General features: G+C 45.7%; 1 protein-coding gene across 1 annotated transcript; it reads right to left on the reverse strand.

The window, feature by feature from the left end:
- Positions 1 to 965: 965 nt before the first annotated feature.
- LOC139241069 (histone-lysine N-methyltransferase PRDM9-like) lies at positions 966 to 20,448 on the reverse strand. Its single transcript, XM_070869762.1, has 8 exons — positions 20,292 to 20,448; positions 17,526 to 17,596; positions 13,093 to 13,270; positions 12,698 to 12,727; positions 11,365 to 11,636; positions 9,097 to 9,164; positions 7,341 to 7,531; positions 966 to 982 (listed from the first exon to the last, which is right to left on the reverse strand). The coding sequence occupies exons 1-8, from the start codon at positions 20,446 to 20,448 to the stop codon at positions 966 to 968; spliced, it is 984 nt and encodes a 327-aa protein (XP_070725863.1).
- Positions 20,449 to 27,003: the final 6,555 nt, after the last annotated feature.

Below are 27,003 nucleotides of genomic sequence, written 5' to 3' on the forward strand. Positions count from 1 at the left end.
CGGCTGAAATCTGCCCACCGGATTCAGGATGTCTTCTGATGTGCTTCTGGAGAAAATGTGCAGAAGTAAATGCAACATTGCAATGAGGGCGAGGATGACACTCATCTCGGTGCACTTGTTGCCCTGCTGGAGAAGGAAGAAAGAGAAATTGTCAGTGTATTGAAACATCTCAAAGTTTCTTTTGGAAGTACAAATGATGATTATTTCAGTATTAAAAGCAGGGCTCTTAAGATGTTAATTTTGTGAATTTAATGCCACCTCCTGTGGAAGAAGTGGTGGGGGATCATCAATAGAGCATGTCCATTTAAAGATTACTGTCTAATGTTTCACGGTTCATGTATTCAGTCTGTGAAATCCTCCAAGGAACAAGGTGTACATCAATACCCTTTTAAGTATTGTTATAAACCAGTGTGAAAATCAGCTTTGTTAAAACAGGGGAAAGAAAATTAAACAGCAAGTGTTGAATAAAAGAGCAGGGGAGCTGGCTGGGAGTTGCCAGTGACCCCAACAGTGCAATGATGCTCATTGTATCTTTATAAATGCTCAATTATTCAGCCTTCTGCTAACATCAATATTCAAAAAATATTTATATTTCAAAACTCGTAAAATGGATAGTAACTATATAATAAGTAGTCTATTTTCCTTGGCATTGGGCAGTCTCAGGTCAAGCAAGTTTAGAGAATGGGGAATGACAGGACCAAGGTGTGGAAGGGAGAATGAGCGAGGAGGACACAAACAAAAAATTTTGGAAACACTCAGCAGGCCAGGCAACATCTGTGCTGAGAGAAACAGTTAACGTTTCAGGTCTGAGACCCTTTGTCAGAACTGGAAATGTCAGAGATGTAACAGGGTTGAAGCAGGTGCAGAGGCAGGGAAAGGGGGGAGGGGAGGAAAGAACAAAAGGGACGGTCTGTGATCGGGTGGAAGGCAGGAATGATTAAATGTTGCAAATGGGGATGGCAGAATCACAAACAGCTGGTGCCTGAAACAATAGGGACAGAGGTTTCAGATATTTGCAACATTTGCTGTACTGAGGGAGTGCGGCACTGTCAGAGGTGTCATCTTTCAAACCGTGCTAAACTTTGACCTTGTGTCCTGGCCAATATTTATCCCTCAATCACATAACAAAAACAGAATATCTGGTCATTATCACATTGCTGTTTGTGGGAGCTTGCTGTGCGCAAGTGTGGCTGCCACATTACAGCAGTGACTACTCTCCAAAAGTACTTCATTGGCTGAAATGTGCTTTGAGATGTCCGCTGGTCGTGAAAGGCACTTTATAAATGCAAGTCTTTCTTTCTTGTCTGCCTGTTAAGTTGGACAAGAACAATCCCATCACCAGACCATTTATCTCATTGCTGTTTGTGGGATCTTGCTGTGTGCACACTGTGCTGCTGCACTGGCCATATAACAACAGTGATTGCACGTCTAAAAGTAAGTCATTGCCTCTAAAGAACTTTGGGACATCCTGAGCACATCAAAAGGAAGATATAATGCAATTGTTTCTTAAGCTGAAAAGTAGCAGGATGATATTTAAGGGAGCAGTTCCTGACCTCAGTGCCTATTCTGTGGGAACATCCTTTGTCTCAGAGACAACAGTGCGAGTGACTGAGGATAATTGATACACCAAAGGGTCACTGTAGAGGGATCAGGAGAGGGATCACTTGCTGAATTCACCCCTTCCCAGTCCAAGAGTACTAAGGGCAATGATACCGCCTCACCGACTGTCCAGGTAGGGATACTGGGAACCGGTAAAGCCTGTACAGACTTAGTTGCACCTCAAGCTTTCATTGCTCTCTATTCCCTATTAATATATAAAAGTCACAGTCAGTCAATGATCATAGAATCACACAGCACAGTAGGAGGCTATTTGGGCCATCATGTCTGTGCTGACTCTTTGCAAAGCTGTCCAATCAGTCCCACTCTCCTACTCTTCCCCATAGCCCTGCAATTTTTTCCTTTTCAAGTATATATCCAATTCCCTTCTGAAAGTGACTATTGAAGCTGCTTCCACCACCCTGTCAGGCAGTCCGTTACAGATCCTAACAACTCAAAAAACATTTTCCTCATCTCCCATGACCTCTTTTGTCTATTCCCTGCGTCCAGTGGATGTGGTGTATTTGGACTTTCAAAAGGCCTTTGACAAGGTACCACATAAGAGATTGGTGGACAAGATCAAGGCACATGGTATTGGGGGTAATGTACAGGCGTGGATAGAGAATTGGTTGGCAGGCAGGAAGCAGAGTGTCAGGATAAACGGGTTCTTTTCGGAATGGGAGGCAGTAACTCGTGGAGTACCGCAGGGCTGGGACCCCAGCTCTTCAAAATATACATTAATGATTTGGATGAACGAATTGAGTGTAATATCTCCAAGTTTGCAGATGACACTAAACTGTGTGGCGGTGTGAGCTGTGAGGAGGATGCTAAGAGGCTGCAGGGTGACTTGGACAGGTTAAGAGAGTGGGCAAATGCATTGCAGATGCAGTATAATGTGGATAAATGTGAGGTTATCCACTCTGGTGGCAAAAACACGAAGGCAGAATATTATCTGAATGGCGGCAGATTAGGAAAAGTGGGGGTGCAACAAGACCCGAGTGTCATGGTTCATTAGTCATTGAAAGTTGGCATGCGGGTACAGCAGGCGGTGCAGAAGGAAAATGGCATGTTGGCTTTCATAGCTAGGGAAATTGAGTATAGGAGCAGGGAGGTCTTACTGCAGTTGTACAGGGCCTTGGTGAGGCCTCACCTGGAATATTGTGTTCAGTTTTGGTCTCCGAATCTGAGGAAGGATGTTCTTGCTCTTGAGGGAGTGCAGCAAAGGTTCATCAGGCTGATTCCAGGGATGGCTGGACTGACATATGAGCAGAGACTGGATCAACTAGGCCTTTATACATTGGAGTTTAGAAGGATGAGGGGGATCTCATGGAAACGTATAAAATTATGATGGGACGGGAGAGGTTAGATGCGGAAGAATGTTCCCGATGTTGGGGAAGTCCAGAACCAGGGGACACAGTCTTAGGATAAGCGGTAGGCCATTTAGGACTGAGATGACGAGAAACTTCTTCACTCAGAGAGTGGAATTCCCTGCCGCAGAGAGTTGTTGATGCCAGTTCATTGGATATATTCAAGAGAGAGTTAGGTGTGGCCCTTACGGCTAAAGGGATCAAGGGGTATGGAGAGAAAGCGGGAAAGGCGTACTGAGGTGAATGATCAGCCATGATCATATTGAATGGTGGTGCAGGCTCTAAGGGCAGAATTGCCTACTCCTGCACCTATTTTCTATGTTCTTATGTTTGCAACACTCCTGCCAGTGGAAGCAATTTCTCTCTATCTAGTCTTATCAAAACCCACATATTTTTTGAACATCTCTAATAATGCTCCCCTTAACCTTCTCTGCTATAAGAAGAAATACCTCAGCTTCTTTGGTCTCGACACATAACATAAGAACATAAGAATTAGGAGCAGGAATAGTCCATTCGGCTCCTCCAGCCTGCTCCATTCAGTAAGATCATGTCTGATCTTCGATCGAACTCCACTTTCCAGCCCGATCTCCACATCCCTTGAAACCCCTGGAATAAAACATCTATCTATCTCAGCCTTGAATATACTCAATGACTCAGCATCCACAGCCCTTTGGGGTAGAAAATTCTAAAGATTCACAAACCTCTGAGTGAAGACATTCCACCTCATCTCAGTCTTAAATGATCGCCCGCTTATCCTGAGACAGTGCCCCCCAGTTCTAGACTCTCCAACCAGGAGAAACTGCCTCTAGGCATCTACCCTGTCACTCCCCCTCAGAATCTTATATGTTTCATTAAGATCACCTCTCATTCTTCTAAACTTCTGAGAGTACAGACCCAGTCTACTCAGTTTCTCCTCATTGTTAACTGTGGCTCAGTGGGTAGCACACTCGCCTCTGAGTCAGAAGGTTGCGTGATTGCTGCACTGTTGGAGGTGCTGTCTATTGGATGAGACATTAAGCCGAGGACCAGTCTGCTCTGTCAGATGGGCAACAAAAACAACAACTTGTATTTATATAGCGGCTTTAACATAATAAAACGTCCAAAGGTGCTTCACAGGAGTGTGTTAAGATAAAACAAACACATTTGACACCCAGCCACGTAAGAAATTGCGGCAGACTTGGTCAAAAAAGTAGATTTTAAGGAGCGTCTTAAAGGAGGAAAGAGAGGCAGAGAGGTATGGGGAAGGAGTTCCAGAGCCTGTGGCCCAGGCACTGGCACCAATGGTTGAGCAGTTATAACCAGGGATGCTCAATTGGGCAGAGTTTGAGGAGTGCAGTCATCTTGGGGGGTTGGGAGGCTGAAGGAGATTACAGAGATAGGGAGTGGCGTGGCCATGGAGGGATTTGTTAAGGGATTGACTACTTGGACTGTATTTTTTCTGTCCTTCTGCACATGCATCCTGTGAAGACTTTGCCCCCGATGCCTCCCGCCCAAACCGGAAGTTCCAGGACCGGATGTGTGGCCCCGAACCAGAAGGAGGACACTGCAATCAGACCGACCATGTTCCCCGAGCGACCACCGACCGGGCTCTGATCCTCCATGGGCCCCAAGCGACCGGGGGAGAGAGAGATTGAGAGTGCCTGGTGAGGTTGGAGGAGAGAGAGAGAGAGAGAGAGCCTGGTGGGGTGGGAGGAAAGAGAGAGAGAGAGAGAACGCCTGTGGGGTGGTGCGGTAGGGGGTGGAGAGATAGAGAGAGACACTGGGCGGGGAGGGGAGAGAGAGAGAGAGAGAGAGAGAGCCCGGGTGTTGGTGGGGGTGGGGGAGGGGGCGGGAGAGAGAGAGGGAGAGAGAGAGAGAGCACCTGGGGGTTGGGTGGTGAGAGAGAGAGCGAGCCTGGGATGTGGTTGGAGTGAGAGAGTGCGAGCCTGGTGGTGCAGAGAGAGAGAAAGCAAGAGAGAGAGCCTGGGTTGAGGGGGAGTTGGGGGGAAAGAGAGAGAGACTGGGGTGAGGGGGGAGAGAGAGAGAGAATGGGGGACGGGGGGAGAGAGAAACCCTGGGGAGATGAGGGGGATTGAGAGAGAGAGCCTGGATGGCAGAGCTGGCGTGAGAGAGAGCCTGGGCGTGGGGTGAGTGGGGTGGAGAGAGAGCATGGGGGGGAGGGATAGAGAGAGCCTGGGAGAGAGAGAGAGCCTGGGCGGGGAAGGGGGGCGAGTGGGGGATGGATAGAGCGAGAGCCTAGAAGAGAGAGAGAGAGTGCCTGGGGGAAAAGAGAAAGATCACTTTGTGGAGAGAGCCTGGAGGGTAGGCGGGGAGGGAGAGATAGAGAGAGCCTGAGGGAGAGTGTGCCTGGGGGAGAGAGTGAGAGAGAGAGCCTGGCAAGAGAGAGAGAGATCGAGAGAGACTGGGGGAGAGTGTGTGAGCGAGAGAGACTGGGGGAGAGTGTGTGAGCGAGAGAGAGAGAGAGAGAAAGAGAGTCTGGGGAGACAAAGAGAGAGAGCGCCTGGGGGACAGATGGAGAGCGCTTTGGGGAGAGAGAGAGAGAGCTTGGAGGTGATGGGTGGAGGGAGAGATAGAGAGCGCTTGCGGAGGGAGAGAGAGAGCCTGGGGCAGAGAGAGAGAGGGCATGGGGGGAGGGAGAGAGAGAGCCTGGGGGAGAGAGAGAGAGAGAGAGCCCGGAGAAGAGGAGGGAAGAGATAGAGAGGGAGAGGGGAGGAAGTGGTAGTGAGTGACGGGATGGGGGTGAAGAAAGAGACACGAGGGGATCGGAGGGGAGAGAGGACCGTCCAATCCAGAAGTTACGACACTGTCACTATTCACTTCATACCCAATAAACCCGTTCACAATCCACACACAATACCCCATCTAAGGCGGGGGGAGGGGAGGCAGCACTTGCAATGTGGGTAAGTGACTTTGGCTGGGGGAGGGACACACTTGCGCTGGGGTAAGGGAGTTCAGCTGGCACTTGGTGGTTTCTGGAGAGATCTAACCACTGTGGCTTATTGAAGTCAAAGTGGATCGAGTTACAATTTGCAAAGTCAGTGAGGACTTGGGCTGGGCAGTCCCAGTTACACATTCCAGAGAAACTTCAGGGTGTGGCTTATCCTCCAAGGGGACCAATCAGAGACAAGCGTGGCTATTTTTACAGTACAAATAAAAGCATCCAATTGTAAACAAGGATGAGGATTTTAAAATCGACGCATTGCCAATGCAGGTCGGTGAGCACAAGAGTAATGGGTGAGCGGGACGTGGTGCAAGTTAGGACATGGGCTGCCGAGTTTTGGAATGAGCTCAAGTTTACGTAGGGTAGAATGTGGGAGTCCAGCGAGGAGTGCACTGGAGTAGTCAAGTCTAGAGGTGACACGGTATGGATGAGGGTTTTAGCAGCAGATGAGCTGAGACAGGGGCGGAGATGGGCAATGTTATGGAGGTGGAGAAAGGCGGTTTTAGTTAGGCCACAGATTGTGCCACAGGATCTTTAACTTTTCTATTACTCTTTACTGCAGAACACCGTGTTAAACCCCTCTCCCCTGTCTCCACCACACCCACCTCTAATAACAAGTGTGAGGAGCTCATGGGCATTTTGTCACAATGATTTAGACCATCCAATCAGCTGCATGTGTCAGTTCCCTTCCTTCCCCAGCCCACCGGGCCAAAACTGCTCTGAGGTTCCTCCCTACCCATGCCCTGAACTCACATCTCTCTCCAGTTTCTCTCTGATGAACCCTCCTGACCTCTCCACGCTCATCTCGTCCATAAGACCCACTTCCTGCTCCCTTGACCCTATGCCCACTGAACTGCTGATCACCCAACTTCCTTTTCTGGCTTCCATGTTAGCCGACATTGTTGACGGATCTCTCTCCTCAGGTAGTCCCCCTCTCCTTCAATTCTGCCGTCTTCACCCTCTCCTCAAAAAAACAGTCCTTGACCCCACTGTGCATGCAAGCTATTGCCGTCGCATGACTTCATCGAATTTTCCACCGCAACAACTTTTGCCCTGTTTGTTCCCATTTCACCTGTTTATCTACATCTTCCTGAACGTTTTTACTATCCTCTTCACTGTTTACTACATTTACAAACTTTGTGCCATCTGCAAACTTTGAAATTATGCGCACAATAAACAAGCCCAGATCGTTAATATACATCAAAAAGAGCAGGGGTCCTAATACTGACCCCTGGGGGATAACACTGTATACTTCGCTCCAGTCTGATAAACAAGCATTCAGCACTACTCTCTGCTTTCTGTCTCTTAGCCATTTTTGAATCCATGCTTCAATTTTGCTAACAAGTCTGTAATGAGGCACTTTATCAATCACCTTTGAGATTGTAACAAAAAAAAATGATACTTTGGCTTGTTTGTATTTTGGTCAGAATCCTTACGTTTTGGTTCTTGTTTTGCCATGCACATTGTGGTCCTTTTGATACCGAGTTCCTTGGTATATTCATCACCATACCAGACCAGCAGCTCGCACCGAGGAGGAACAGGCTTGCAGGTCCGGTAATAAATTTTGGCGCAGTGCTGAAAGGTTACAAGGTTCTGTTCCTCCTCCTTTCTGGCACAGTTAACAAATCTGGAACATAACAAACAAATATTTAATATTTGAGTCAGAAGTTTCTGGATTCAATTCCCACTCCAGGAACTTGAACACATAAACCTGTCTGCCCTCTTAATTGGACATAAAAGATTCATGGCACTATTTCGAAGAAGAGCAGGGAGTTATCCCTGGTGCCATGACCAATAATTATCCTTCAATCAACATAACAAAAACAGATTCTCTGATCATTATTACATTGCTGTTTGCAGAGTTGGCTGTGTGCAAGTTGGCTGTTGCGATTGCCACATTATAACAGCGACTACAGTCCAAAAGTATTTCATTGGCTGCAATGTGCTTTGAGACATCAGGTAGTCGTGAAAGGCATGATGTAAATGCAAGCCTTTCTTCATTTCAGTGGACAAAAATAAGTTATAATTTTGAATTGAATTGAATTGAATGAAAAGCATATTAGCATAGTGTTTTGGAATGACAGGACATGTCTCCAGCCATGGACAAATTTGAATTTGCTGTGGGGAGCGGAGACCAATCGCTTCAGTGTAGATGCAAAAGATAATAGGCCAGAAATTGCAGTCGGGGGCTTCCCGTGGGCGGATGTCTCCAACCAAATTTTTTTTAACGTAAGTACCTGGTGGCCCAGGAGGAATGATCACTTCCGATCCGAGGCCGAGATGTGCAGCCCAGAGCAGAGGCCCATGCAATCATGGAGCTTATGGGCAACCTGGGATCACATGGGCCTTGTCCACCAATGATAATTGAGTATTCTCATTGATAGTAATGGGGGGTTCCGTTTGTCCAAACTCCCATTACTATCAATGAGAATACCCCCAAAAACACAGAAACACAACACATAAATTTACAATAAACACCTCACATATTTAAAATAAATGGAAATTGAATTAAATATTTTTGAAAAAAAATTGTTTTTTTGAATTTAAAAAAATATTTTAATGAGGTTAACAATAAACTTATCTTAATGGCAAGGTGTTTAATATCAACATTAGTGATACAATTTATCTTTTAAAACTCTTATGCTGGTAAAAGGCCTTCCATCTGCTTTTTCCAGGCATAAGAATTTTAAGGACAGTTGCTGGGCAGGAGGTGAGCAAATAGCCCAACTCTCCACCCGCGAAGGCACTCCCCCAGGTTTCGTGCGATCTGTCAACAGAAACTTTCACAGATCGCAAGTGCGGGCTTTTGGTGCATGAGCTTCACGCTCCTAAACCCGGATCTTGCGGGGTCTCTTCAGCCGCATGTGCACATCGTACACACCCCCGGAGAGGATGCAATTTACGGCCCAATGTCCCCGATATTTCCAGGGAGGAAACAGGGGGAGGGTGTGATGGGGACGGGGGAGGTGCAGTGGCCCAGAAATACGAGTTTTCCAGAGATCCAGCTGAATTTAACGCCAATAGCTGATTTAAAATGTTGTACTCGGTTTCCCGGCCACACCACCCAGAATGAGAGGCTGACTGTCTTTTGGGCGGATATTGTCCTGGATGATCAAATGAAATGGGAGAAATGATCTTCCTCATCTGTTGCTGTCTTGTGATCCTCACAGTATGCTATCAGTCTTGCCTCACCTCATCCAATTTGATGTTGATTCATCATTCGCATCAATGTATTCAAAATCCTTGTTGGTTTTACTGATCTGGAGAAAGGTTTTTTGATAAAGACTGAATTAATAAAAATTTAAAAAGCAATTTTATCTTTATTTTAGCTGTGATCAGCCTTCACAAGTATTACAAGATTGTTGTACAGTTGCGCTCTACTTCTTTTAGTATTAACTGACAATCCCCTTACCTGTTTTCTGTGATTATGCTCTGATCAGCAAAATGGCTTGGACTGAAATGTTGTGGCATTGGAACTATAAAAATAGAATGGAGCTGAAATTTTTTTGGAATCAGTTTACAGTCGGGAAAGGTCCCTGAATTACTGTATTGTCAGAGCGCCCCAGATTTGTATTTGGCAAATACTGTTCAATGCATTCTGAAACTAGGAACAATGAGAGTTTGTTAAGGTCGCCTCACTCTCCTCTGTCCATAAATACAATGACAGCAGGCTCTGGGAATCTCCTAGAACTACTTTAATAGGGGAATACCTGAATTAGACAGCGGGACTGGATCAATCAGACTATGAACAAAGTGCAAGGGACTGGAATGTAGGCTCATTCTTAGTTGACCTTGGCTCCAGTTCAAAGTCATTGGATTAAAATGATAACAGCTACAAGGCCATCCATTACCAAGAGTCTCTGTTCCTCAAACACACGAATGGGGAATCAATTGACATAGGCCTAGAAATTGGATTAGGCCAGAAAATGAGAGATGGCAGAGCGAAGCGTGATGTGCCTGCGCCTGTTCAAAGTAGTGCAGACAGCCTGTAAAATTCATGCTGCCTCATTATAATGATTGTAGCACTTATCTCAGGGCTAAACATGCTGCTGATTGGCTTAGCCCGGAACAGGGTGGTCAGTATCATGTGTTGTCTGCTGACCAATGAAGTTTGGGCTTGGCTCTCAACACTAATAAAGGGGAAGTGCTTTGTTGCAGAGACACCTCATTGTCATTGTGGAGAAACCCATGGCCGAATAGCCAAGAGAAACAGCAAGGAGATTTTCTGAGGCTGCAGGTTCGGTTGCAGGAGGCGGCAGAGTTCTGTGACCACTTATCGGTGAAGCCAAGTCTCCGAATACTCTGCTCCTACCGAAGTGCAGGTAGCAGAATTGCTCTTGGACGACCCTAAGTGGGTAAGGCCTCTTGCCGAGAGCTCTCCTGCCCCTCCCTCTGTGAGCACCTTGTCCTCTTCTTTGCTGCCTCTGCTCCATTTCCATCATACTTGATCATCAGGAGGACTGCAAGTAGAGACCCCATGACTGGGAGCAAGTGGTGTGAGCAGAAGCCTTTAAATGAGAAGCAAGGTGTTCTCCACTTGCAGCAACACTGCCCGTCACCTCAACAATTTTAAATAACTGTAGAAAGCTCCAACAGTTGCAGACACAGTGACAAAGCCAGGACAATCAAACAGCAAGTCAGCTGCAAATGGTTGATGATCCTTAATTATCGCTGATGGCGCTCCTTCCTGCTGCTGAACACATGGTCAGCTGGTTGTGATGAGGAGAGGGTGCAAAATGGAGCGGCAACGTCGACAATGGCAGATATTCTGTCAAATCAGCGTTCCTCACTCACTGATGTCAAGATCTGCCTCATCTAACTATCTGGAGCGAGCACAGTCAACGGCAGCACTACCGACCTCCTGAAAATGGCGGCACCTGCAGGACCCAGTGGAAGCGAGGCAGCGGCCATTTGTTCAACATAAACCGACCTTAATGACCAGCACGAGAACTCTGAATTTCACTGCCACAGAGTTTGGACACAGCAGCTTGAAGGGATTTTTGTCTCTGTGGTGAGTGCGATTTTTCCCTCAGCACTGACACTATCAGCCCTGGGGAAGGTGCTGTTAACTTAGATACACCTTTGGTCTCAGTGGGAAGAATTGCAACTGTTTCCCCTGTGGGGGTGTTTGGTGGGTTTCAGTCAGATAGAGACATGTTTGCTTTCTCCCTTCCTGATGGTGGTGATTCATGTTTGGATAGTACCGTGGCTGCTGCCAACCCTAAAATATACACACCCAGTAATCCACTCTTCATTTGTGAACATTTCCATGTGTTGGCAGGCTTGTTGAACACAAGAGGCATCACAGCGAAGATTAATTCTATCTTCAATCGCTGGCAACTTACCAATAGGACTCACTGAGTAGCAACAAGGAATGGGAACCTTGGATAATTTATAGAAAATAAATTCCAACAGGTACAACTTTTATTTTATAAAATAGGGACCTGGATGGTCACTTACCGCCCATGCATATCCACTGACAGCAGCTGTTTCTTCATTTGATACTACTCCTTCATAGGGTCCAAAGTACATGCCTTTGGGAATAACCTGCCCTTCATTCCATATACCAAGACCAGCTTTTCGGATTTTTGAGGTCGCTATGCTGAGACCGTCCGGAATAGTTAAATGTGATCTGTCTGGCTGACTGGATTCGACCATCGTGTCCTTTATGAACACTGGAGGACCATGCACAGGGCATTCCTCCATAAATAATGTCTCGCAATCTTCACAAACTAACATAAAATACAAATTAAAGAGGGATCAGTGTCTCAGTTCATTGTTCAGTGAGCATTGAAGTGAAGGTGTCTCGGACTGAGGAAGGATAGATTATCTATCGTACATATGACCTTCCTCATTTTTTGATTGCAATTTAGTCTGCTCATACAGGTACAATATTTCCTTGATCTATCAGCTGAGGAAAACAATTGGGGCATCTTCCCTCTATAAAAATTACACCCACGAGTGCCAGTCAGATCTTCTCTCACTCTGTTGTATACAGGGGCTTGTTCTGAGTGACATATTTGGTTCTTTACTCCAAGAAGGCAGTACTGCCCTCAATTAACAAGAGCAATGCAAAAACTGGCAACAATATCTCCAAGCTGTGCCACACCAGATAAGATTAGGAAGGGAATTTTTCACAAGGAGGCTGAATTATTTCTTTTAGCTTTAGCTTCCTCATTCTTTGAATGAATTTCAAGCTGCATATCCAGTTAGCAAAGTTCCTCTGAACCATCAGGCAAATCACTCTTGGGGACAATACCACTTCTCAAATTTGACCGTTCAGTTATGTCATTCAAATTTTTCCACACGCCTTCAGAACTATGCTGATTCCCAACTTAATTCTGGCTGTATTGTTAATTCTTTGGAGATGGTCATTGCTTGCATTTCACAAGTTTGAATGCTGGCTGCTGCTTGTCAGCCCGAGCTTGGATGTTGTCCAGGTCCTGCTGTAGGCTGGCATAGGATGCTTCACAACCTTAGACAAGGAGCTGCTATTCCCTATAATCAGGGGCCAATAGTTTATTATTCCTGAACGTCCTATTCTATTTTATTACAACATTCCAGAATTATCATCAATAGTTTGGGATCATATTTGTGATTGTTCTTTTTCAATAAGGAAAAGCTATCGGTGCCTGTTTGTGGGCAAACACAGGCCTGCACTCCTGTCCCACCACCCTGACATGGTATATTGCTCGACCAATCCCCTGGCCAACCAAGACCCTGTGCCATCACATCAAAACACCCAATAAATTATTCCTGCCCTGAGGAAATGGATAAGTTACTTTGCACATACACAGGTAATCATCGTCACAAAGTTCCCTTTCTTCAGTGTAAACTTTTCTCTCTCAATTTCTTAAACTGTATCTTCTGCTTTCAGTCTCTTTGGTTGTTTCTTCATTTGCTGAACCCAAAATCTTTCCAGTGCAGAAAACTGTGGAATAAATTGAAAAGATCATGAACAAAAATTCAATCAATTAATTGTAATATTCTTGCATGTAAGGTTTGTTTTTTGTTGAACAGGAGATGCTGAGATATTTACATAATAATGCAAGACATTGTGTTAACATGATTAATACAGTAGTCATTAAAATCATATTATCAACATAGAGCATCTCTTCCTCATTAAAACACCCCCAATTATTCAAAATAAAAATAAGTTACTGAAATCTTTTATTCTGGGCCAAATACCTTTATTGGATTCACTACGAGCTTCACTTTCACAAACCAAGGTACCAGTTTCTCTGTTGATCTTTTTAACTGAAAATGTCTCTTCCATATCTGAGGCTGTGTCCTCAGTGAAGCCCCTGAATCCTTCATCTTTATTCTCTTCTGAATGAGGCGCCATCTGCGATCGGGCTTTTTGGTTCTGAAATGGAGAATGTGATGTAAAACTTTACCTCACAGCTCCTGAATTAGAGAATAGCCGCCTCAAGACTGACTGTGTTACCAAAGGGATTATGCACAAGGTAATGTATCTGGGCTGGATTTTCAGTTATCTATAGCCTCAGTTAGTGGCCAAAGGGGTTGTTAATGCGAGCGTTAGAGTTTAGCATCTGGGTGCGTAGCTTTTAGTGCCCCGACGGGGGCACAAACCATTAGTGCCTGCCTGCTGACGATCACTCCGATCATGCCATATTCTTGGTACAACATGCATGCTTGCACCCCAATCAGTAAATTCAGTCACTGAGTGCCCGGCAATAAAAATGTCTGGAAAAACAGTCGGTACAGGCTCACAGAGTCATTAACTGGTGGCTACTTAAACGGATGAACATAAGAACATAAGAACTAGGAACAGGAGTCGGCCATCTAGCCCCTCAAGCCTGCTCCGCCATTCAACATGATCATGGCTCATTTGGCCGTGGCCTCAGCTCCAATTACCCGCCCGCGCCTCGTAACCCTTAATTCCCTTATTGGTTAAAATTCTATCTGCGCTTCCCTCAGAAGACACAGTCAGTGCAAAGTTTACACAGAGCACGGTGCATGAGGCTTGTTATTTGCAGCAGCTGACAAACATAATGGTAGAGGTTGAAACAAAGTAATTATGAAAATTTTAATGGGTGCATTACTATGCCACACCTTTAGGGATCGGCTTTTCCCAGGATCTGATTTGCAGTTCTGCGCTTGCGCATTGGGTCTGCAAGATGTACAGTCCAAACTTTCGTTATCGGCCTCCCAGCTCTGGTGTGCAACGGCTGATTTATCGCCCTGTCAGCTCTGGAATGATTCTGTCGAATTTCTGGACGAGAGACACAAACTTTTTCTCGCCGTTAAAAGTACCGCAAAAGAGGCGTTTCCAATTTCTGCCCCTTGTCTAATGTTTATCTCCATAAGTTCTTGTAGCGTATTTCTGAAACAAAGCTACCCGACGATCCATTGGAGAAAAGCAGTCGCTCCCCAGTGTAGTACTGAGTAACACGTATCAGAAAGTTTCCATGTTTGATACTGGACTTCTGTGTTGAGTTCTCTGATCTTATGTTCTTAAAATCAGTGGAGGTTGATAGAGACTTGGGAGTTCAGGTAAATACATTATTAATTTGTCATGAACAGTTACAGAAAATTATTAAATAGGCAAATTGAATCCTGGCCTTTATCTTGAGGACTAGAATTCCAAGGGGGTAGAAGTTACGCTGCAGCTATACAGAACCCTGGTTAAATCATATCTGGATTGCTGTGAGCAGTTCTGGGCATCACACCTGAGGAAGGATATATTGGCCTTGGAAGCAGTGCAGTGTAGGTTTACCAGAATGATATCCGGACTTCAAGGGTTAAGTTGCAAGGAGAGATTACACAAATTAGGCTTGTATTCCCTAGGATTTAGAAGGTTAAGGGGTGATATGATCGATGTTTTCAAGGTGTTAAGGGGAATAAATAGGGTAGATAGAGAGAAACTAGGATTCTGGGACTGGGGTGCATAGTCTAAAAATTAGAGCCAGACCTTTCAGGAGTGAAATTAGGAAAGATTTCTACACACAAAGGGTTGTAGAAGTTTGGAGCTCTCTTCCGCAAAGGGCTATTGATGCTAGATCAGTTGTTAACATTGCATTAGAGTGTGCTGGCATATTGTTAGTTAAAGGTATTAAGGGATAGGGGCCAAAAGACTGGTATACGGAGACAGGTCGTGGATCAGCCAAGATCTCATTGAATGGAGGAACAGGATTGAGGGGCTCAATGGCCTACTCTTGCTCCTATATTGCTAAGCAATTATATACGGTGCCCACAAAGCTACGTGCATGCAGTCGGTGGCACCCTGCGACATGGGGAAATCCGCTCTTGTGGCAAAGTCACACTCCGTCTGCTTCTCTCTGGTCAGAGAGTTGTTAACCTATGGAATTCCCTACCGCAGAGAGTTGTTGATGTCAGTTCATTGGATATATTCAAGAGGGAGTTAGATATGGCCCTTACGGCTAAGGGGATCAAGGGCTATGGAGAGAAAGCAGGAAAGGGGAACTGAGGGAATGATGAGCCATGATCCTATCGAATAGCGGTGCAGGCTCAAAGGGCCGAATGTCCTACTCCTGCTCCTATTTTCTATGTTTCTGTGTTTAAGACAATGAAGTCCCCTTTCCTGCCATTAAGTGCTTCTGTCATCTCTCTTATGCAGCAGTGGACAGCGAACTGTGACATGTTACAGATGTCACCTGTTCAAGCCTGGGAGGTTCCTGACACTAAAAGTCAGGGCCATGGTCACCTGCTCATCCACTGGTAGCACTATCTTTGCCCTGGAGTGAGGCTGCAGCTCTGATTGTAAGAGGTGGAAGGGTTCTGTGAGAACCTCCTTCGTAAATTGCAGATGCAATTGACAATGCTCCTGGCTCAGGTTGAGTTCAGGGAATTTCAGTCGGAAGGCCCTAGGTGGGTACAGCCACCTGCTGAGAGCTCTCCCTCTGTGAGCAGCTTGTTCTCTTCTTCGCTGCCTCTGCTCCATCTCACTGTCATGTGGCAGGGAGATGACAACTACAGCACCCATGACTGGGAGAAAGTGGTCTGACAAGCACCCTTGATTTCAGAAGCAAGGCCTTCTCCAATTGCAACTCAACAACTTTGAAAAATGCTCCAAACAGTTCTACAAACTTACACCAGGCAGTAGAAATCAAAAAGCTAGTGACCTGAAAATTGTTGATGATCCCTTTAAATATTGCTGGTGGGGAATCCTTCCTGCTGCTGAACACATGTTTAGCTGTGCGAGGTTAAGAGAGGGAGATTGCTTCAGTGAAGATGATGAAAATGGCAGCGTGGCATCACATCAGCGTCACATGGCGCATCCTCCTCCGTTTTGGCTGCCCCCAAAAGTTTGTCACCATCCTCCTCCTGCTCCAGGACAACATGCTAGCTGTGATCCTGATCAATAGATCCACCACAGACCCAATTAATATCCGGACCAGGGTCAATCAGGGCTGCGTCATCGTGCCAACGGTCTTCTCGATCTTCCTTGCTGCAATAATCCATCTCATGCTCAACAAGCTCCCCGCTGGAGTGGAACTAAACTATGGAACCAATGGGAACCTGTTCAACCTTGGGCGCCTCCAGGCTAGATCCAAGGTCGTCCCATCCTCTGTCATCAGACTACAGTAAGCAGACGACGCTTGCGTCTGCGCACATTCAGAGGCTGAACTCCAAGCCATTGCCAACAACTCCACCGAGGCGTTCAAAAGCATGTGGCCTTACACTAAACATTCATGAGAGAAAGGTCCTCCACCAACCTGACCCTACCACACAGCACTGCCTCTCGGTCATCAAAATCGATGGTGTGACCTTGCACAACGTGGACCATTTTCCATACCTCTGAAACCGACTATCAGCAAGGTCAGACATAGACAACGAGGTCCAACACCGCCTCCAGTGTGCCAGTGCAGCCTTCGGTCGCCTGAGGAAGTGAGTGGTCAAAGACCAGGACCTCAAATCTTGCACCAGGCTTAAGGTCTACAGGGCTGAAGTGATACCTATCCTCAGAGATGTGGACCATGTACAGTTGACACCTCAAAGCGCTGGAGAAATATCACCAGGCTGCTTCCACAAGATCCAGCAAATCCACTGGGAGGATAGATGCATCAATGTCAGTGTTCTCGATCAGACCAACATCCCCAGCATCGAAGCACTGACCACACTCGACCAGCTCCATTGGGTGGGCCACACCATCCACATGCCCGACACGAGATTCCCAAAGCAAGCGCTCTATTCGGAACTCCATCTCAGCAGATGAGCCCTAGGTGGGCAGAGGAAACATTTTAGGGACACCCTCAAAGCCTCCTTGATAAAGTGTAACATCCCCACCGAAACCTGGGAATCCCTGGCTCAAGACCGCCCTAAGTGGAATAAGAGCATCTGGGAGGACGCTGAGCACCTCGGGTCTCGTCGCAGAGAGCATGCAGAAAACAAGTGCAGGCAGAAGGAGCGTGTGGCAAAACAGACTCCCCACCCACCCTTTCCTTCAACGACTGTCTGTCCCACCTGTGACAGAGACTATAATTCCGTATTGGACTGGACAGTCACCTGAGAACTCACTTTTAGAGTGGAAGCAAGTCTTCCTCGACTTTGAGGGACTGCCTATGATGATGAGAATATCAACAGTTTGTTTCCATCTCGACATATTAGTCTGATAGTTTCTATTCACACTGAATTACCTTTCTGGTATTCTCTTTCTTAGGCTTCTTGGCATCTTCATTCTTCAAGGAAGGCTTAATCATTCTCACCGCTTTAAAAAAAAGTAATAAGTCAGTGCCTATTTAGATAATCTCAGAATTGAGTTTATTTATTATGTTAACAGAATGACAATTCTCAAAATATTTAGCGTATTCCAGGCTAAAGAAGAATCAACACATTATGCTCTTGAAATTTAAAAAAAGAAAACTTCCATTAAATATATATTTCAGTCAAGAAAAGTATCAGACAATTTACTTTTCTATCCAGCTCTCCAAAACTTCAAAGTAACTGCTTCCTGACAGCAAATATGTACAAATTGCTGGGCAAACTGGTTATAATCAGGATTTTAAAACACATTTAATATTTTAACAAAGAAAACACATTCAATTTATGTGGTAGGTTTTTCACAAGAACCATAGGCGTCCAGTCCTCATCTGAATCGCTTGATTCATACACACAGGGTTGGCGTCCTCTGCTACGTCTCGACATGAATGCTGGTTTTGGTACATTCAATCATGTGAAAATTAAAATATACCAATTATCTACAGCTGATCATTGCTTATTTCATTTGGCTTAACTTCCTGAGCAACACAGAGGCTTTTCTTCCATCTGTGGATCCTGAACTTTGTCAGCCCAGAATAATCAGATGAAAAGGAGCTTTTATGTTATGCTGGGGTGCTGGGAGCACAGCACTGAGGCCCAGAATCTCGAAGAGTCTTCTTCTCACAGTTTTTCTTTAGTAGTATGTCACTGATCCCTATTGCACCCATTTGAAAGTCCAAAGGAAGGAGATTTACATTTGTGACAGCTGACGATCACTTTGAGGACCAAAGGAACGGCATGCTAGTGATGGCCTCTGAGATCCTGAATTTACTTCCCTTATCTAATATGCATTGCTTTTATTCATGATTTAGTATTTAATGATAATAATTTGGTGGTTTAGCACAACGAATGGGGGGAAAGCCACACTGGATAGCGACCAGTCAAGATTTTTAAAGGGAAGAAAAATGCAATCACTATTTTCCTTCCAGTTTCATTCATTTCTACAAAAAATAAAATAGAACAGTACCCTTCTCTCCATCGCTGTTGGTTTAACACAATAACTCTGTTTTTGCTAACTCCAGTGACAGTGTCACTTTGCACAATATTGTAAATACATTGAACATCAATGTGCTTATGATGCCACTACAGAGAGCAAACTTTTTCTTTCATTGATGGGATGTGGGTGTCGCTGACAAGGCCCGCCTGTTTTGCCCTTCAGAAGGTGGGGGTGAGCTGCCATTTCAGAGGGCAGTTAAGAGTCAACCACTTTGCTGTGGGTCTGGAATCACATATCGGCCAGACCAGGTAAGGACGGCAGATTTCCTTCCCTGAAGGACATTAATGAACCAGATGGGTGTTTATGACAATCCGGCATATTCATGGTCACTGTTACTGACACTATCTTTTTAATCCAGATTTATTTAATTAACTGAATTTAAATTCCACAGCTACCAATGTGTGATTTGAATTCAAGACTCTGAATCATTAGTCCAGGCCTCTCGATTACTGCTCCAGTAACAGAACCGCGATGCTATCATTATCCTAACCAGGTCAATCCTTCCCTTTGTGTATGGGAGCATTGAGTTGTAGGTCCAGGGTCCGAAATTCAGAGTCTCAGAGACCCGTTAATGCCTGTTTGCGATGGCCATTCCGAAAAATCGAGTGCCTGCTGCTTTGGGGTCAATAGGCTGCTCCAATCAAAATTCAGGTCGGGTTTTTTTTTCCTGGACCCCATTCTGTCCAAGTAGATGAACCTCCCAATTAAAATCTGATACTCACCTATCCATTTTCAGCTCGATCCAGTGATCCCCCGCCGCACCATGTCTCGGTGCCCCCAACAGGTTTTTCTGGGCAGCGTGGCTGCCCTTAAATGGAGGGGCCAATGCCACAGCCGCAATGGAAGAATTTTGCTGGCCGATTTGCCAATCGGCTGTAAAATACTGGCCTGGTTTCAACCAACGGGCAAGCCTGGCGCCCCATCTTGGATGTCAGGCCACTGGTCCGACGGAGAACCCTTCCTCGTGGCCCAGTGGCCAAAGTTAAAAAATGATTGAATCTCTCCCCTTTAACAGACGGGAGAGAGCATTGTGACACACACGCTCCAAATAGCTTATTTGGTAAAATGTACTATCTAACAATGGAACAGGATCATAAAGACCAGAAAGACCCATGTCCGATGACTGGTCTGTGCAGTTAGCTTATCTCAGCCACAGTGACAACAGAAATGTTGTAAGTGGTCTCTTTCAAGTTAGCAAGAGGTAAAAATATCAGTCAACAATTTCACTCTTGGTCACTATCCAGTTTTTCTGCTGAAAAATACACATGTTCATCAGATGAAGGCAGGTTCAGGACCAGCTCCGCTGTCCACATCGCACGCCTACTAACACTCAGACAGGATCTTTTGCTTTAGCACTCCTGACCTTCACAAGCAGCGCATATTGGGAAATTCTGAACATCAGCCTGTAACTTCACAGCCATTCATTTAATCTTCCGAGTATCACAGGCGAAGGATATTGAATTTCCTGATATGCGTTCCTAATGTGTGGCAGGTGGTGAAATGGAAAATCCAGCCCAAATGTCTGACCTCATATGAGAATATCCACTTGAGTGTAATATTGGAAGCAATGTATGGCAGTATATACCAAAGGTTTCAGGAGAGGAAGGGAAAATGTAGAAAGGATGAAAAATAATGATTTTGTACAAACCTATTGCAAGCATGGCTTCATAGTTCCGCTTCATATTCTTATAGCGGATCTTTTCCCATTCACTTAGCTCTGCCCATTCATCTTTGGAAAAATGAATGGTAATGTCTTTAAACATGTTTGTCATCTGAAAAACAAATGAATGTGATTCCTGATACATCTAGGCATTAAAATATGTCATCTTCACAATCTACAGTTCTTCAAATATTGGATTAGCTACTCTGTCAGATCTGCCATTCTTTATAGGAATATCCTCTATGTGACGAGAATGGGCTGGTACTAATCGCTGGTAGAAAATTATATAAAAGACAGCCTCCCTACAAAACACTTCAATGTCATGATGGTGGGGTTGTTGTCCATATGATTTTTGTACTATAGCGCACTAAAAATAAAGCTGCACAAGCACAAGTGTTGGTTTATTTTACCAAGAAAACTACGTGGTACAGAGGAATATTCTACGCTTCTTTCATGCAAGGCTTTGAGGAAATATCTGAGTAGAGGCCGTCTCATAGATGAACAGGACTCTTCAGTAGTCATCATCAAAAGGGAAGCATCTGTCACCAGCTATATTTGAGAAGGAAGTGGCTATCGCAGAAATCATTAGAGAAGATTTTGTTCCTCCAACGATCTCCAATTCAAGAGCAGAGGCTTTGCACATCTCTACCAGCTGGGACTATGGGGAGACCACTGGCAACACAGGTTCTGTTGAAGGGGTAACACAACAAGAACAAAAACCTGCATTTAAATAGTTTATTTAACGTAGTAAAATATCCCAAGGAGAGGAGCAACATGAATCAACATTTTAAACCAAGCCACATAAGCAGATATGAAAGAAAGGAAGACAGACTTGGATTTACATAGTGGCTTTCACATCGATCGGATGGCTCAAAGCGCTTTCCAGCCAATGAAGTATTTTTGGAATGTAGTCACTGTTGTAATGAGGGCAGAACTCAGTCAAAGAGGTAGGTTTTAAGCAGTATATTAAAGGAGGAAAGAGAAGTAGAGAAGTGGAGAGGTTTCGGAAAGGAATTCCAGAGCTTCGGGTCTTGGCAGATGAAGGTACGGCTGCCAATGGGAGTGTCATGTATCCTACACGGTTACTGCTTGTACTATTACTATGTGTGCCACCAGAGGGCACCACAGTGGAAGACTTGCAGGGTACCTGTACAGGTGTGCCAGGCCTAGTATAAAAGGCAGGCCACCAGGTGTGATCCTCACTCTGGAGTTAACAATAAAGGACTAAAGTCACTACAGTTCAAATACAACACATTGCCTCGTGGAGTCATTATCAGAGCATCCAATGACATAACAATTGGTGATGAGATTACGGACCGTCATGTGAAAATGGCTAACCTTGGTACGTTGCAGCAGTTCACCGATGATGCTGATTGGAACGCCTTTGTGGAGAGGCTCGACTATTTCTTCACAGCAAATGACCTGGCAAGCGACATTCCAGCCACACTGGCAGCTGAGCGCAGAACTATCCAGGTAACCACTGTCTACGGCCTCGTCAGGGACTTGCTGGCACCAGCGAAGACAATGACCAAGACATACGAGGAGCTTGTAACGCTGATCCAAGAACAATTCAAGCCGAAAGAGAGCATCCTCATAGCCAGACACTGGTTTTACACACACCAATGGCCCAAAGGCGAGGAAATTGCGAAATATGCTGCAGACCTCAGGAGGCTGGTGGCACCGTATGATTTCAGCGATCACCTCATCGAAGCGCTGCGGGATATCTTTGTCATTGGAATCGGCCATGAGGGCCTTCTTCATAAGCTACTGTCTGTGGATACACAGTCACACTGCAGGAGCCAGACATTCATCACCTCGATCTGCAGCTCTAGGCAGATGACTCATCCTCAGGACTCAAACCCAGCAGGTAATGTGCACAGAGTGGCGCCTTTTAGAGGCTGGACTGTAGAACGTGACCTTTCTCAGGGAAGAGAGAACATGCCCCCGAGTCCCTTAACTCAAGAGTCCGCCGAGGGGGGCAGATGAACTGAGGCCGGGGCGATGCTCCAGCGGTGGAAATAAGCGGTCTTAGTGATAAAGTGGATATGTGGGAGGAACCTTACCTCGGGGTCAAATATGACTCATGATTGTTAACAGTCTGATTCAGCCTCAGACAATTGCCAGGGTTAGGGCTGGAGTAGATGGCTAGAGAACGGAGTTTGTTGTGTGGACTGAAGATAATGGTTTTGGTCTTCCCAATATTTAGCTGCAGGAAAGTTCTGCTCATCTGGCACTGGATGTTGGATGAGCAATCTGCCAATTTAGACAGTGGAGGGGTTGAGAAAGGTTGTGGTGAGGTAGAGCAGGGTGTCGTCAAACTACATGTGGAACCTGACACTGTGACTTTGGATGATGTCGCACAGCAGCTTGTAGAGGAGAAATCGGAGTTGGCCAAGGATAAATCTTGTGGGAACCCCAGAGGTAATGTTGTCAGAGCAGGAAGAGAAGTCATTGCATGCGATTCTCTAGCTATGATTAGATATATATCAGTGGAACCAGGCAAGTGCAGTCCCACCCAGTTGGAAGGTGGTGGAGAGGCACCAGAGGAGGATAGTGTGGTCAACTGTGTTAATGGCTGGACACATGTCTGGAAGAACGACGTGAGATAGTTTACTTTTGTCATCGTCATACAGAATGTCACAAATAACAAAGTACTTCGAATGACAAACAGAACACCTTCAGTCCAAGATCAGAAAAGGAAGCTCTGATGTAATCTGAGTCGCTTCATGCAAATTGAACATCAGTATCTAAGTAACTGGGTAGTTATCGAGACAATAACTTTCCTGGGGCTGTCCACTACAAGGCAGCTACAAATATTAAGGTCTGTTTTAGTTCAAAGGTGTCTCATAATTAATAGGGAATCTGAAATTCTTGGAACCTGTTCATGATGTGATGGATAACCCATTGACAAATTGCAGCCAAGAGCCACAGCTTTATAAGGACTACAGCCAGACTCTCATTACACACATGCATATCCGAGTAAAGGCCAAAAGAAGTCATTGTGTACTGGTATCTAGGACCCTCAAAACTAAAGCTGAGGTCGCTGTAATTGGCAAAGCGAAATGATATTCAAAGTAAGTATGCTTTAGACCAACAGTGTGTATGCCTGCATTATAAATCTGCTCTCAAAAGATGTCCTTCATAAGTTGAACATGTAAGATTGGGCAGAAACATTATGGGGTTTCTTTTTATGGTAGCGAGTGAGGGGAGGGCATGTGACTGAGTAGAGCCCACTTGCTTCTTGATTGAGCAAACCTCCTCGATTTCACACTTGACAGAAGACTGGAACTTGGCCAGTAGTATTGTCATAGCAAATGCTCCCTCAGAGAGGTTTAAAATTAATTCAGAGTTGGAACAAAGTTAAAAATCCTTGCTGCACTCAAAAGGTGTTGATAGAATAAATTACCCCACCCACCAAAATCTGCTCCGGTTATTTAGAACATAATATGAGAGCACTCAATTACCCCCAGACTCTTAATCAAGAAAGCAGATGCCCCTCAGCAGTCACAAAGAGCAGACTGATAAAAAAAAGTGCCCGCAAAATGGCAACACAAGACACAGAAAGGAAGTAAGCTTGTGAGGATCCTGCACTTCAACAGTGCAGAGTTTCCCCTTCAGTCGAAGAAACCACTCAGTAGGGCGAGAGTTGAACTGGATATGCTCCCAAGTTACAAGCTTTTGCTGGGATCCAATGACCCAACATTGGTCAGTTTGCCAATGTGGAGCTCTCTGGGGGCAATCAAAGGCCCAGCCTTAAATATCTATGGCACCGGGAAGAATTGTTTTGATTCAAGACTCGCAGTTATGACCTCCTCAGGATGAAAGTAAAATGTGATGGTTTATTTAAGGCATCTGTCTTGATGGAAGATCGACTGGGGTCAAAGTCCTTGTACACTTCTTTCATTCTTTGAGACTGGTTCCTGAAGACATCATCAACAACAAATCCACTTGTCTATTTGGTCCTGAAGAAAATGACATTTGCTCCAAGGGCACAGCCAGCCTTTATTGGGAGCAGAGTAATCGTTATTATGGCACTATGATGTTGAAATTTCTTGAAGGGAAGTTGTCTTACAAGACCTTCTGTAAACAGTTTTGATAACATAATCCAGAGGATGTCTGGAGTTAAATCAAAATGGCTAAAAATGGTTTTACTCACCACTACTTTCCTTCATGTGCGCACACACATTGCACAGGCAATTGTGATTAAATAACCCACAGCAGGATTTTTGTACTTCTATTTTTGAGCTAGTTCAAGGACACCCAAAGTGAATGCCTGCAATTCCTCACAGCTCAGTCTGACATTATTCACACTCACCTTAATGTCACGGTGAAGATCAGTCTGGTTCCTTCAAGGAAAACAGGAACAGGAATAGGCCATGGAGCTATTAACATTATTCATATTTTGACACTTTCATCATTCACTAAATGTCCATCCAACCCAATCTTAAGTTTCTACTGGAGGATAAGTTCTCGGTTTCCATTTCAAACGTCCCAGCACCTTACCTCCGATTTGCTCTTCTCAGACATGGCCTTGTCCTCTTCAGTACCTTCCCTGTCACTCTTAGTTTGCCCTCCCTTCCTGAGCTTGGCCACCTTATTCACTCCACTTTGCCCCAATGTTTGTGCCCTTTTCGAGCCCTGAGTCTGTTCAATGGTTGTGCCCCAGGTCTGTTATTTGTGGCTTTAGTGTGAGGTGACGGGCTAAAAGTAACCCTGCCAGCTCCTGTCTCTCCTCAGGGTATTTTTGTTTTCTTGTCATAAATAAATTATTGACCCAATGACCAAACTCTGAAATACAATTTATGAACTGAATTGCCCTCACACGGTTGACAATCCGCCCGCGCAGCCTCACACCAGCTTCCCCCTCCTGCAGCCTCCCGCTTTCTGCCCGTTGCCCGGCGACGCCGCCTCTATTTATAGCTCCCGCCTCCCCCGGGGGTAGACATTCGAAGCGCGACACGTGGGAGGCGCTGCGGCCAATCAGAGCGCTGTGGCTGAGGATTGAGCGGGGCCCCGACCCCCGCGAGCGCGGGCGGGAGGAATCAGCCCGCCTCACGTGCCCAGGGAGGCAGAGCGCGAGCCCTTTGAAACAAGTCACGTGTCGCGCTTCCAACGGCCCCGGAACCCCTGCGGTCACACCTGGTGTCAACTCGCCGACTGGAGGCCCAATATTGGTCATGTGACATCAATCTGAGGGGTGAGAGCCAGTGAATGGTGCATGCACCTTATCAATATATAGTAGTCTTATCAGTTGGATTGGACCAAGGTACTTCATTCTGTCTACTTCCTGCTCTACCTCTTGATTTTTACACATTTGGAACATAGCAATACAGGAACAGGAGGAGGCCATTCAGCCCCACGAACCTGTTCCACCATTCAGTTAGATCATACCTGATCTGTATCTTAACTTCTTCTACCCACCTTGGTCCCAGAACCCTCCATACCCCAGCATGACAAAAACCTTTAAATCGTGGTTTTGGAAAATGTTCAATTGACCCCCAGCCTCAACAGCTTTTTGTGGAGAGTCCCAGATTTGCAGCAGGCTTTGTGTGAAGAAGTGCTTCCTGATCTCACCCCTGAACGGCCCAGCTCTAATTTTAAGGCCACGCCCCCTTGTTTCAATCCCCCCACCAGAAGACATTGTTTCTCTCTATTTATCCGACCATCACCTCAATTGGACCCGGATATGCCACTGCTCTCCCACAGTTCCCAGCTACACACCATTTAGAACATATATGGAGGATCAAATTTGCAGAAAAATTAGAGAAGTGCAAGAACTATAGAGTAGTAATAATGGGGGACTTCAACTCTCCCAATATAGACTGGAATTGTAATAGTGTAAAGGGCAGAGCAGGGTGTCATGTATTTCACCATCTTGCAATGACAATGGATGTAACTGTAACTCAAGCACACTATACCTGTACCCCTGAAAGGCACACCCTCACCACAGGGGGTGAGCTTGCGGGAGACAATCCTCACCTGGGCTTCCAGTTATAAAAGGGGAGGTCCCACCCAGGGTCAGACTCTTTTTGGTCCTGGGAATAAAGAGAAGGTCACAGAGTCACCGTGTCTGATATATATATGCCTCGTGTGAATTTGTAACAAGGTGCAGAGACACGACATCTGGCGACGAGAAACGGGAATCATCGAACCACCGGTGGCACAGAGAAATGCTACTGTGTGGGTGAGGACTGGGACGACTTTGTGAAAAGACTCCACCAGAGCTTTGTCACAATGGACTGGCTGGAAGAGACAGCGGCTGACAAGCGGAGGGCGCATCTACTGACCAGCTGTGGTCCACAGACCTATGCGCTGATGAAAGACCTGGTCGCACCCAAAAGCCAGCGGGCAAGTCCTTCGAAGAGCTCAGCCAGCTGATCAGTGAACATCTCAAACCAGCAAGTAGCGTACACGTGGCCCGGCACCACTTCGATTCTCACCGGCGTCGGGAGGGTCAAAACGTCTCGGACTTCATGGCAGAACTGAGGCGTTTGGCCAGTCTCTGTACGTTATCCGATGCCTGCAGTGGGGAGATGTTAAGGAACTTTTTAATCGAGGGCATTAATCATGCCGGCATTTTCAGGAAGCTCATAAAGACTAAGGATTTGACTTTAGAAGGGGTGGCGTTGGTAGCTCAGTCCTTTATGGCAGGGGAAGAGGAGACCAAGCTAATTTACACACGCAGCCCTGGTTTTAACGT

The sequence above is a fragment of the Pristiophorus japonicus genome, chromosome Y (genome assembly GCF_044704955.1).
Source record: "Pristiophorus japonicus isolate sPriJap1 chromosome Y, sPriJap1.hap1, whole genome shotgun sequence".
In the NCBI taxonomy this organism is placed as follows: Eukaryota; Metazoa; Chordata; class Chondrichthyes; family Pristiophoridae; genus Pristiophorus; species Pristiophorus japonicus.

What these genes read in the sequence shown, in the direction of transcription:
- LOC139241069 (XM_070869762.1), bottom strand. Translation starts at nt 20,448, where the DNA reads ATGTATCAGGAATCACATTCATTTGTTTTTCAGATGACAAACATGTTT. An exon ending in AGAAAGAGAATACCAGAAAG is followed by an intron (nt 13,271 to 17,525) that starts GTAATTCAGTGT and finishes TCTCCATTTCAG; the next exon opens with AACCAAAAAGCCCGATCGCA. An exon ending in TCAACATCAAATTGGATGAG is followed by an intron (nt 7,532 to 9,096) that starts GTGAGGCAAGAC and finishes GTTATGTTCCAG; the next exon opens with ATTTGTTAACTGTGCCAGAA.